The sequence below is a fragment of the Polypterus senegalus genome, chromosome 6 (assembly GCF_016835505.1).
Source record: "Polypterus senegalus isolate Bchr_013 chromosome 6, ASM1683550v1, whole genome shotgun sequence".
Lineage (NCBI taxonomy): Eukaryota > Metazoa > Chordata > Cladistia > Polypteriformes > Polypteridae > Polypterus > Polypterus senegalus.
This window is the reverse complement of record NC_053159.1, coordinates 56,735,068-56,747,728: the sequence shown is the minus strand read 5'-3', so window position 1 is coordinate 56,747,728 and position 12,661 is coordinate 56,735,068. Positions and strand designations below refer to the sequence as shown.

General features: G+C 38.1%; 1 protein-coding gene across 1 annotated transcript in view; it reads right to left on the bottom strand.

Moving 5' to 3' along the window:
• cfap74 (cilia and flagella associated protein 74) overlaps positions 1 to 12,661 on the bottom strand; it is a 495,984-nt gene that overhangs the window by 115,763 nt on the left and 367,560 nt on the right. The window contains exons 22-24 of the mRNA XM_039755043.1: positions 10,610 to 10,764; positions 10,050 to 10,178; positions 5,144 to 5,253 (exon numbers count right to left, since the gene is read on the bottom strand). Coding sequence (XP_039610977.1) covers positions 5,144 to 5,253; positions 10,050 to 10,178; positions 10,610 to 10,764 — 394 coding nt within the window. The remainder of the gene's footprint in view (positions 1 to 5,143; positions 5,254 to 10,049; positions 10,179 to 10,609; positions 10,765 to 12,661) is intronic.

The window sequence follows — 12,661 nt, the reverse complement described above, 5'->3', positions numbered from 1 at the left end:
AAGTCAGGTGGCTATGTGAGGTAGCAAGAGGAATGGCGCTGCAGGGGTGGGTCACTCTCACAGAGCAATTTGGAACAGAAGGAGTGACCAAGTGCTCCAGAGTTCCTACTGGATCAAAAACAGAATTTAGGGAGGTGGAGACCAGCTTTGAGCATCTCAGCTGTGACTGATAGAGGAACCTGGGACGAGAGTTGGAAATGGAGGAACGCACTTACCAGTGTCTTACCATTGGTGCAGTGACCTGATGTGTGAGTGGGAGAGGCAGAAGAGTGAAGGAAGCACTGAGGCTCACAAGAGATTGGAAGATCGGAAGGAACCGATTTTAACCCTATGATTTTAGTCTTTATTTTCAAACCGATTTATTAATGAATTATATTTATTGTTGATTGATTTTACTCCCACAAGAGACCACGGCTTTTATTATGGACTAGCAAAATACCTGCGCTTCACAGCAGAGAAGTAAATTGTCAATGTAATTGTTTTGTCACTGTTACGAGTGTTGCTGTCATCAAGGATTTGATTATCATTATTTCTTTCAATCAGGTTCGTATTTGGAGGACGTGTTGTGTTCAAGTTACATTCCGTGTTTGTCAACCATTGTAAAGAAAACAGGTTTCATTCATCGAAGTGTTCACTACCCAAATCGCTACTCATGAATCTAAGATATTTAACAGGCATTCCCAGTATTAACTTTTGATTTTCCTGCGAGTATTTAGCGACAGCGTCTCTATGAACTTGTGGATTTGCCTGCGAGTGTTTAGCGGCAGCATCTCTATGAACTTGTGGCTTTACCTGCAAGTATTTAGCGACAGCGTCTCTATGAACTTGTGGATTTGCCTGCGAGTATTTAGCGACAGCATGTCTATTAACTTGTGGATTTTTCTGTGAGTATTTGGCGGCAGTGTCACGAAGTTGTTTCCGTCTAGCTGCATCAGAAAATGTACCACAACGTCTGACACGCCTCCTTTTTACTGTTTTCTCACAGCTTGGATTGCTGCTGTCATAATCGGTTTGAATTTCATGGTTTGTTTCAATTACATTAGTATTTGCAGGACTTGTGTTGAAGTGACATTCGGCATCTGCCAAGCGTTGTAAGCATACAACCGGCTTCATCAATAACTTTGCATCCAGCTTTTGAGAGTTGAAACATTCATAAACATCAAAGTGTCCACTACTGAAATCGTCACCTGTGAATCTAAGAGCAATAACTGAACTTGAAAGCAATAACTGAACAATTCAGCGGCAGCCATCAACTCACATGAAGAAGCATAGGTGAAGGGCTTAAGCATTTCACTCTTATAGTGCTCCTGTGTAGTATAATTATCTCCTGTACCGTCATCAGTCCACACTTTGAACCTGTCACTGTCATTCAATAAATAAGACACAATGTTCCTCTGGATATCAAGAGTGAGCCTGATATGGCCATGCAATATGTAACACAGAGAATGTAAAAGGCAGGCGGCATCTCCGGGCATGGAAACAACTCAGTAAGTGACAGTTCTTTGATCGATGGTGATCACCTCGATAGACATGTTAATGGGGGTACGGTTGGAATGGTAAAGGAAATGGGTACCTGAACAGTAAACTAAGTCTAAAATACCTACAAAATAACTATAAGCATAATAAACAATAAAACAGAGGAGAAGCCGTGGATTAAATAAAAAGGCTGCAGTTATCAGCAAGGAGACATGAATACCGTGGCGAAGCAAGAGAAAGAAGAGACCGGAGAGACGGACGGCCTTATATGGGCAGGCAGCCAATTACGTGGGAGGCATGGGGATGGGGAATGCAATATAGACAGGCAGCCAACTACGTGGGAGGCGTGGGGATGGGGGACGCAACGCCGCCTCACACGGCGACCAAGCTGCAGGCTATGGATGTATACATGCCAAGCCGTCTTTAAGCATCTGTGGCCATCCTGTTGTCCTCTTGACACCATTCCACCACGTCTTTGTAAGGATGTGTTTAGTTCCATCGGGCCACATGTTGCTGACCTAATTAATTAATCTTTGATGTCTGGCTGTGTTACAGCTGCCTTTAAACATGCTGTAGTTCAACCGCTGATCAAAAAGAGCAACCTGGATCACTCAGTTCTTTCCAACTTTAGGCCCATTTCTAAACTCCCTTTTTTATCAAAAGTATTAGAAAAGGTTGTTTATAACCAGTTACAGGCATACCTTGATTTTAATGGGATTTCTGAAAAATTTCAGTCTGGTTTTAAGCCACGACACAGCACTGAAACTGCCCTCTTAAGAGTGCTTAACGATTTGCTTTTAGCTGCTGACTCTGGTAATTCTGCCATTCTGGTTTTATTGGATCTGACTGCAGCGTTTGATACAGTAGACCATAGTATCCTGTTATCACGCCTTGAGATACGTGTTGGAATTAAAGGTTCTGTTCTTAAATGGTTCCAATCTTACTTGTCAGGCAGGAGTTTCTCAGTCCATTTAGGGAAGTACTCATCTTCAGTGTCTTCTCTTGGCTGTGGGATACCCCAAGGTTCCATTTTAGGGCTAATCCTCTTTTCATTATACATGCTTCCATTTCCATTTTTAGAAAGCATAAAATCGCCTTCCACTGCTTTGCTGATGGTCTTCAAATCTATCTATCTATTCCATCAAATAGTCACCCAGCTATTCAGACCTTGTTGAACTGTCTCCGAGATGTTCAAACATGGATGGAGATAAACTTTCTCAGTCTGAACAAAAGCAAAACTGAAATTATTGCTTATGGAAAGTCCAATGTCCTCAGTGGGCATGACAGTGTTATTGGATCTCTGGCATCTTTTTCTCATCAGTCTGCCAGAAATCTGGGGGTAATTTTTGACTCTGCTTTTAAGTTGGATAAACAGATCAGCGCAGTTGTAAGGTCCAGCTTTTTTCAACTTAGACTACTTAGTAAAGTCAAGCACTACATTCCCCATGAACAGTTTGAGACAGTAATACATGCTTTCGTTACATCACGCCTTGACTACTGTAACTCATTATACATAGGTCTCAGTCAGGCACAAATTCAGAGGCTGCAAGCCGTTCAAAATGCAGCGGTCCGCCTTCTGACAGGGAAGAAGAAGCGTGACCATATAACACCTATACTGGCCTCTCTTCACTGGCTTCCTGTACATTTCAGGATCCAGTTTAAAATATTACTGCTTGTTTTTAAAAGCTTAAATGACTTGGCACCTATTTACTTGTCGGAGCTTATTGTTCCATATTCTTCTGTTAGAACCTTGCGATCCTCTGATCTTCAGTTACTCCATATCCCCAGAATAAAGCTGAAAAACCAGAGGAGGCAGAGCATTTTCGGTAATAGCCCCCAGTTTGTGGAACAGCCTCTCCTTGCAGTTGAGAGTGGCCCAGAATCTTAATCATTTTAAAACCCTGCTTAAGACACATCTGTTTTTATGTGCATTTAATTCTTCTTGATTTTATGAAGTTGGTTTCATCTTATTTATTATTATTATTTCTATTATTATTATTTTGTTTTGATTTTATTGATTGGTTTAGTATAGTAGTGTGCAATGTATATTGAGTATATATACGCTGTGCAGTACCTGCTAACCTTTTTGTTTTTTAGTTGTACAGCACTTTGGTCAATGAAAGTTGTTTAAAGGGGCTTGATAAATAAGTAAATAAATAAATAATAAAGTATATACGTACGTAAGTAGGATTCAGTTATGACCGTTATGCGTAGAATTTCGAAATGAAACCTGCTTAACTTTTGTAAGTAACCTGTAAGGAATGAGCCTGCCAAATTTCAGCCTTCTACCTACACGGGAAGTTAGAGAATTAGTGATGAGTGAGTCAGTGAGGGCTTTGCCTTTTATTAGTAAGGATTACTTATTGATTTATATATTTGAAGATTAGCCTGCAAAGCTTTTTATTTTTTGGACATTGCCCGAGTGTGGAATCAAACTGTACTATGCGCTTTTAAAAGCACTAATTATCTTTTTGTGTGTCCTCATTCCACTAGAACATCCTGGTTATGACTCTTGATGTCCTGGGTTCAAGAAGATGCCAAGGCTGCAGGCACCCCAAATCCAGGTTTACTACCAATTATTATAGGATAGTGTACCCATACTGAAGCTGGTAATTAGACATTGGAGTGGATGAGAATCTTGACCATTAACAATTTCAGACAGCAGTACTTAAACCTGTCTCCACTGAAGACTTTGAGATAAGAAAGAATTGAATTGAGTATACATAGATACACTTACAATTAACTGCATATACTTATGTATACAGTTGCATATACAAATTTGAGAAACTTTAGTCAAACTGTATGAAGCTGACCCAATCTCATTCTAGTAAAAACATAAACGTGGCATATTTTTGATATTTCAGAAATGAGTATTTATATGCTAAATTTTACAGACTGAAAAAAAATAGTAAATATGTTATATACAAAGGATTGAGCATCATGTCAGATAATAACATATTATTAGGTAGAAATCAAAGTTTCCAAACATTATTGCTCTTGTTTTAAAATGTCAAGAATTGTTTTCCACTCATTTTTGCAGAAAACGTCTAGCTCAAATATATTCTTAGGTGGTTTTCTTGCATGCACTGCATGATTTACCTACTAACTTTCACCAATATTTAAGTCCAGGAGGCTATTGCAAATCTTAATCCTGTTTTCCTATAAATAACTCATGGTTGATTTGGGGGGGAATTTTAAACTGTGTTGAAGAAATACCAATTCTCTTTTTATCTTTAATTTCTTCAACCACTCTAAAAAACAGCTTTATTGAGATTTAACTTAAAAGTATTTCTTCTTTGATTACTAACTTCCACACATCCCCAATGAATAAAAGATTTTCCCCCATGCTTAGTGGTTGGGAGCTTGTTTTTTCTGGAAAAAACATCACCTGTTTTTTTGCCAATGTAGGTCTGTGCCTTTGACCACATGTTAATTTTTTGCTTCAAAGCTTTTTCTGACCTAACTTGCATATTTCAGATGTTAGGTTTCGTGAGGAGGATGTAGAACAGGTTACTTCAGTCAGATCTTTGTATAGGCAGAACTGTATTGTTCAATATGCTGTAACACTGCACCACATATTTGTTGATGATTTACCTAAAATGAACCCAAAATCATGAAAATACAGAATATTCGGTCAATGCTGTATGTTAAATTTAGGTTGACTTACCAGTGGCCACATCTCCGAAATTCAGTGAATTTCTGCCTTGGTTAGAAATTACAATTAGAGGGGGTTTAACAGCAGGGCAGCGTACTTCCATATACAATGTATTACTGGAACTAATGGGGAAATCATAAAGTAAGAAAAACAAATTACATACTCAATTACACATACATAATTGTATACTTGTTAACAGTTAAATACTTCTTACAGGATCTTAGTTAATTAATCACCATCTTGGAGTAGAAAATTAGTCATCTTTGACAGTTGCATTAAAAATTAATTTATCAGTAATGACATGGTGCCTTTCCATCCATCAATTTCTTTTTATTTTTTTGGTTGAGATGAACAATTCTCGTTTGTGCCTGGTGATTGCTAAGCGATTAATCTTGTCTTGTGCCCTGTGTGCATTAATCTTAATCGTAATGACATCATTGGCAAATTCCATCAACTCCAATTGGTTGCCGTCTACCCATTGTAGCACTCATTACCAGCGCTATGCATAAACCAATTGATATGTCCTGGTCTAATGTGACAAAATAAACTGAAACAAACACTTCAGGCTCCTCCCTATAAATCAACAGCAATTGTGTGGACAATGTTCAAGAGGTCACTTATCTTGGTAGCCTGCTTACCTGCAATAACAACACTACAGCCGAGATCAAGATAAGCATTGACAAAGCATCCTCTACCGTGAGCAGATTGAGGAAAATTTGGGACAACAAGAAGCTCTCCGTATACATCAAGCTGAAAGTATATAACAGGGTTATCATCGCTATTCTTCCATATGGAGCTGAGACATGGTTCCTCACGAAGGAACAACATGATAAGCTTTTGGCTTTGATTCATGCACATACTATGGCAAGAAACCACTACAGATACGGTCTGGACCAAAGCTGCTCAGTTGTCCAGCAGTCTCAAACTACAGAAAAGACAACTGGTTTGGTTCGGCCATCTAATACATATGAACAACAACAGATTACCCAAACAAGCCATTCAGTGGGCCCTTCCTGGAAAACGCTGACCAGGTAAACCAAGGATGACCTGAGCATAAAATATTAATGATGTCCTTCACTCACTGGATATGAATTTAGTAGAACAATCACTTGACAAAACGTCATAAGAAGAAGAGAATGACATAGTGCATAGTTTTCATGCCTTTATGTCTTGACTAAGGTAATTTTCTTCTATATTATTACTTGTGCTTAAAGCTTGAACCAAAGACAAGAAAAATATAACATCTTGGTGTATAAGACTACAGTATTTCTGAACATTTCCCAATCATTTTCCAAAATTATGCTCCTTGCCAAATAACACTCCATGCCTATCATTTTCATCTCTATAGAGTACTGTTTCACCAGTCTGTATAAACTCATTCTAGTTTTTAGTTTTCTTAGTCAAAGTCTGTCTTAAACTTGATTTTTGCAATCATCTTAATTACCACTAGAATTACCAAAGCCTACAAAAAAACTCATAAACCCTGTCGATAAGCATAAGCAGCAAGCATCCTGCTGTACCATCCCCACCACAGCCACAGAAGTTCAAGCCTTGATTATCTGGGAGTGAGCTACCTAGAGTTGTATAGAGTAAATAATTTCATATGTGTTCCATGTCTACAACAATGTATGTAAACACATCGTTAAAACAGAAACATTTGTCATGTTTTAGTAATAAATGACAAAATGTAGACATGAAGTGCATAATGTGTGAAGGCTGAAGTCCAAATATTAAATAAACACTTTCACAAAAGGTGCAAATTCTATACGACCGCGTGGTGCAGTGGTAAGAACTGCTGACTTATAATCCAGAGGTCGCGAGTTCAAAACCAGCGCTCTCGTAACTTTATTGTTTTGAGTAGTGGGCTGCTCTTATTGTTAATATTATACAGTAAAAACATACATGCACCAGAAGATGTGAGCATATTCAGTGCTAGCAGGAGCACGCGGATGGCTGGTTGCTGTGTGCTACAACATGCTTGACCTGGTGGCGATCAATGCACATGTGGAATGGAATTCTATGAGGTTGCATGGAATTCTATGAGGTTGCAACAAAAGCATACGATCAAAGTGGAGCTTATGATATTATTTATCTGGACTTTCAGAAAGCATTTGATAAAGTGCCACATGAGAGGATGGGCATCAAGTTAAAAGAAGTGGGAGTTCAGGGTGATGTTTTTAGATGGGTTCAGAATTGGCTCAGACACAGGAAGCAGAGGGTGATGGTGCGAGGAACATCATCAGAACTGGCTGATGTTAAGAGTGGTGTTCCACAGAGGTCAGTGCTAGGGCCGTTGCTATTTTTAATATATATAAATGATTTAGATAGGAATATAAGTAACAAGCTGGTTAAGTTTGCAGATGATACCAAGATAGGTGGATTAGCAGATAATTTGGAATCCGTTATATCATTACAGAAGGACTTGGATAGCATACAGGCTTGGGCAGATTTGTGGCAGATGAAATTTAATGTAAGTAAATGTAAAGTATTACACATAGGAAGTAAAAATATTAGGTTTGAATACACAATGGGCGGTCGGAAAATCGAGAGTACACCTTATGAGAAGGATTTAGGAGTCATAGTGGACTCTAAGCTATCAACTTCCCAACAGTGTGCAGAAGCCATTAAGAAGGCTAACAGAATATTAGGTTATATAGCACGATCTGTGGAGTACCAGTCCAAGGAGGTTATGCTCAACCTTTATAATGCACTGGTGAGGCCTCATCTTGAGTACTGTGTGCAGTTTTGGTCTCCAGGCTACAAAAAGGACATAGCAGCACTAGAAAAGGTCCAGAGAAGAGCAACTAGGCTGATTCCAGGTCTACAGGGGTTGAATTATGAGGAAAGATTAAAAGAGCTGAGCCTTTACAATTTAAGCAAAAGAAGATTAAGAGGTGACATGATTGAAGTGTTTAAAATTATGAAGGGAATTAGTACAGTGGATCGAGACTTGTATTTTAAAATGAGTTCATCAAGAACACGGGGACACAGTTGGAAGATTGTGCAAGATTGGGGGGAGGGGGGGTTTGGGGGTTAAGGCGGTCACTGATTACAACCACAAGAAGGCATGTGAATGAATATGAATACAGTAATCCCTCCTCGATCGCGGGGGTTGCGTTCCAGACCCCCCCGCGATAGGTGAAAATCCGCGAAGTAGAAACCATATGTTTGTATGGTTATTTTTATATATTTTAAGCCCTTATAAACTCTCCCACCCTGTTAACATTATTAGAGCCGTCTAGACATGAAATAACACCCTTTAGTCAAAAGTTTAAACTGTGCTCCATGACAAGACAGAGATGACAGTTCTTTCTCACAATTAAAAGAATGCAAACGTATCTTCTCTTCAAACGAGCACTGTCAGGAGCAGAGAATGTCAGAGAGATAGAGAGAGCGTGACAGAAAAACAAACAATCAAAAAATCAATACGTGCTGTTGGGCTTTTAAGTAGGAGCACCGCGATAAAGCAGTCGCAAAGAAGAGAGCAATGTGAAGGTAGTCTTTCAGCATTTTTTAGAGTAGCCTCCGTATCTTCTAAACAAACAGCCTCTGTGCAAACAGCCCCTCTGCTCACACCCCCTCCGTCAGGAGCAGAGAACGTCAGAGAGAGAGAGCGAGATTAAAGCAAACAATCAAAAAATCAATACATGCTTTTGGGCCACCGCGATAAAGCGGCATTTCTTAGAGTAGCGTCCATATCTTCTAGGCAAACAGCCCCTCTGCTCACACCCCTTTCGTCAGGCGCAGAGAATGTCAGAGAAAGACCGAGAAAAGCAAACAATCCGCTCGGGGAAGCACATTGTATATCATTGAGGAGTTTTAGTTAATATGTAATACATGCTCTGATTGGGTAGCTTCTAAGCCATCCGCCAATAGCGTCCCTTGTATGAAATCAACTGGGCAAACAAACTGAGGAAGCATGTACTTTAAATTAAAAGACCCATTGTCCGCAGAAATCCGCGAACCAGCGAAAAATCCATGATATATATTTAGATATGCTTACATTTAAAATCCGCGATGGAGTGAAGCCGCGAAAGTCGAAAGTTCCATTGTCTCAAAACACCACTCTGACTGAGAGAATAAAAGTAAAAAAAAAAAAAAAAACGCTAACTTTTACAAGTACTATAAATTTACAGTGGCTGTTACAGACACAAATCAAATGTACATTTTTATTGTATAATATTAACAATAAGACCAGCTCACTACTCAAAACAGTAAATTTACGAGAGAGCTGGTTTTAAACTCGTGACCTCTGCATTATAAATCAGCAGATTTTACTGCTGCACCATGGAAGCAGTCATATTGCATTGTGAAAGTGAAAGTGTTTATTTGATATTTGGACATCAGCCTTCACACATTATACAGTTCATGTCTATTTTGTCATTATTACTAAAACATGAAAAATGTTTCTGTTTTAACGATGTGTTTACATAGATTGTTGTAGACATGGAACATCCCCAGATAATCAAGGCTTGAACTGGGAGAACATCTTGCTGTTTCTGTGATGGTGGGGTGCAGAGAATGGTATAGCAGGCTGCTTGCTGCTTGTCCTTATCAACCCATTTACATTACAAAAGACGCTGATATAGAGGTGCAAAGGGATTTAAGGTGGGCCGGCTTAACAAGTTTTTTCGTGGACTTTGGTAACTCTAGTGTTAAAATGATCTTATTTATCAGTCTTGACATTTTCTTGATATAACGAAATTTAAGGACAGCAACAGATGGCATGTAGATTTTTAAAAGTACTCTTTTACAGCTTACCATAGATTCACATTGTGTGGACACAGACTTTACGATAAATGAGGAACATTTGACTCTAAATGATTTGTAACAGTCTGTATATACAGTAGATATGGATAATCTGATCACACAGGCAAAAGAAAAAAAAATCTTTTAAAAAATGAATGACCTTGCTTACCTATACTGTATTGAACCTGGTTTATTTGGATTTGCAATTGTACCAACAAAGCAGGAGATAATACATGTACTGACAGAGTCTTTGAAAGAGCGAATCAGAGATGCTTGAGCTGCAGCATACTCATCAGAACTGGAAGCAACAAAAAGAAACATATTAAAAATATCAGAAAGCTTTTAAATAATTAAGTGAAAGAAGTACTTTTTACTGCGGTGGGCTGGCGCCCTGCCCGGGAGTTTGTTTCCTGCCTTGCGCCCTGTGTTGACTGGGATTGGCTCCAGCAGACCCCCATAACCCTGTACTTAGGATATAGCAGGTTGGATAATGGATGGATGGAAGTACTGTTTAGCAAACTTAAAGTGACACAGACAACAAAAAATCTACACTACTATATACATTAATACACATTATGGAAGCTATTCTAATAGTAAAAATACTTCTTTAATGCTCTCTCTGCTTTTACATAAACAACACTTCATTTTATTAAAGAAGAAAAATAAAAATGCACTGCATAAGGATGAGCAATGAAACATTAAGGGAAAAAACAAAGCATGGAAACTTACTCTTTCTGGATGTCTTCCATTTTGGGAGATTCAAAAGGTATTTGAGAGGAATTTGACTTAGGGGTGCCACTTGTTTTGACTGTTTTTTCTTTTGATGCTTGTACTGGTGTAACAGGACTAGTTTGTCTTGTAGATTTTTTTGTAACTGAATAAGGCTGACAGAAGCAGTAAAGTAACAGGTTACACAAATATAAATAACACCTAATTGTTTTTACATAAAATGACTAGGCTCCTGGCTATTAAACAATGACATCCTTTTAAGGAATATTGAACAAAAATCATTACTTAACCAACTCTTATTTTCTGCTCAGATAAACTGCTTTTATAGTTTTCCAAAACAATATAAAATTGCTCCCATGCTTTAAGGGTGCTCAACTATATTTCAGTGTAAAGAAAAAAATGAATGGGGAAAAACCTCTAATTCATTGGAGAATCATATGAAATTTATGAAGTATCTCTGTTATAATTTTTCCTTCTATATACTGTATATCAGCATAAAATTAATAGCAATTACATTTTATTATTTCAGGGGTACTACACAATGGCTGCAGGTTTTTGCTTTAACCAGTTTTTTAATTACATCCCAATTATGTACTAGTAAAGCAATATGTTGTTTGGGCTTAGTTTTAGTTAATCCATTTGTTATAATTCAGAACTCTTAATTGTCTATTTTAGTTTTAAAAGACTACATTTAGGTTTTATTTATTGCCTGTTTTTTAACAATCCATGAGTTAATAATGAGGTGCAAATGACAAAGGATCCACCAGCTCTCCATTTGACGTGCTCCTATTTAAATCTGTTTATACGTATCATGAAGTATTGGTGTAATACAATATTTTGAAATAAATGAGAGAGAAGGGAAGGACAAAGAGGTACAAATATGATCTGGACAATCGGTAGTGCTGGGAAAGAAGGGGGGTGAAGGTAGGGGCTGTCAAACAGATATGATGGACTGCGAAGAGTTTGACACCCACCCAACTGAGAGATAATGGTAGATTAATTAGAGGCAGGACTAGAGCAGTGGAATGCTAGAAGTCAGATGAGGAAGTATAATGGCTTAAATGATAAGAATTGTAATAAAATAAAAAGGTGCCTATTGCTGGGGGCTCATTTTTCCTTCTGAGATGAGTCTGTATGTACTACATACAATAAAGCTTAGTTCTGCTGTTTGTTCTGTAGTCTCTGATTGTGTTCTTTGGGGGCTGAGAGCACTACTACTGTGCCAGCCAGCTTCAACAACCACTCCATAATTGCATAAAGGTATCATTTTCTTGCAGATCATCTAATGTAGTCTACAGTGCTTATGGGCAACTTCAGAACATAGCAAGAGAGAAAAGAGTGGGAAGTTAAACTCATGCTAAAAGTTAACTCATTATAACAAGGTTTAAATGCAGACAAGAGTTTTATGGCTAGATATGAGGATTGTTTGCATCTCTCGGACTGTCCCAGACAACCTGACTACAGATCCACACTGTTCTGAAGAACTCATCAGAAACTTCAAAAGGCTTTGTTATTTTATTTTTTATTTTATTTACCTTTATTTAACCAGGCAAGACAGATTAAGAACATGTTTCTTATTTACAACTGTTGTTGGACAGTTATCTTATCAAAAGACCTTGACTATACATTGTTCTCCTCTCTTCCTTAAAGAATTTTAGCCTAGAGAGGTCTATTAATTTTTTACATCTAAGATTACTCATTTAAAGGTTTTTCAATGCTGTATCTGTCCTAGTGTCTATATAAGCACAGGGTACTCCAGTTTCTGTATTACCTCTTGCCTGAAGCACAGGCCTGAGCAGCCTCAAAAGCTTTGGTTTTGGAATCTCACTAGTTAGCCAATAAAAGGTGTCATTTTGCTTAACATCTCACTACATCTAGGAGGAATTAAAGCACTAACAAGCCATATAATTAAATACCAAGTTTCGTTATTTGCTAGGCCTGTCTTCAAATTACAAAAATGGCTGGAATAAAAACCTGTACTCTCTGCAGACATCCAGAGAGTGGGTACTTGAGATGAGTACTCAAGCACTAATTCATTCTCTATTTCATATT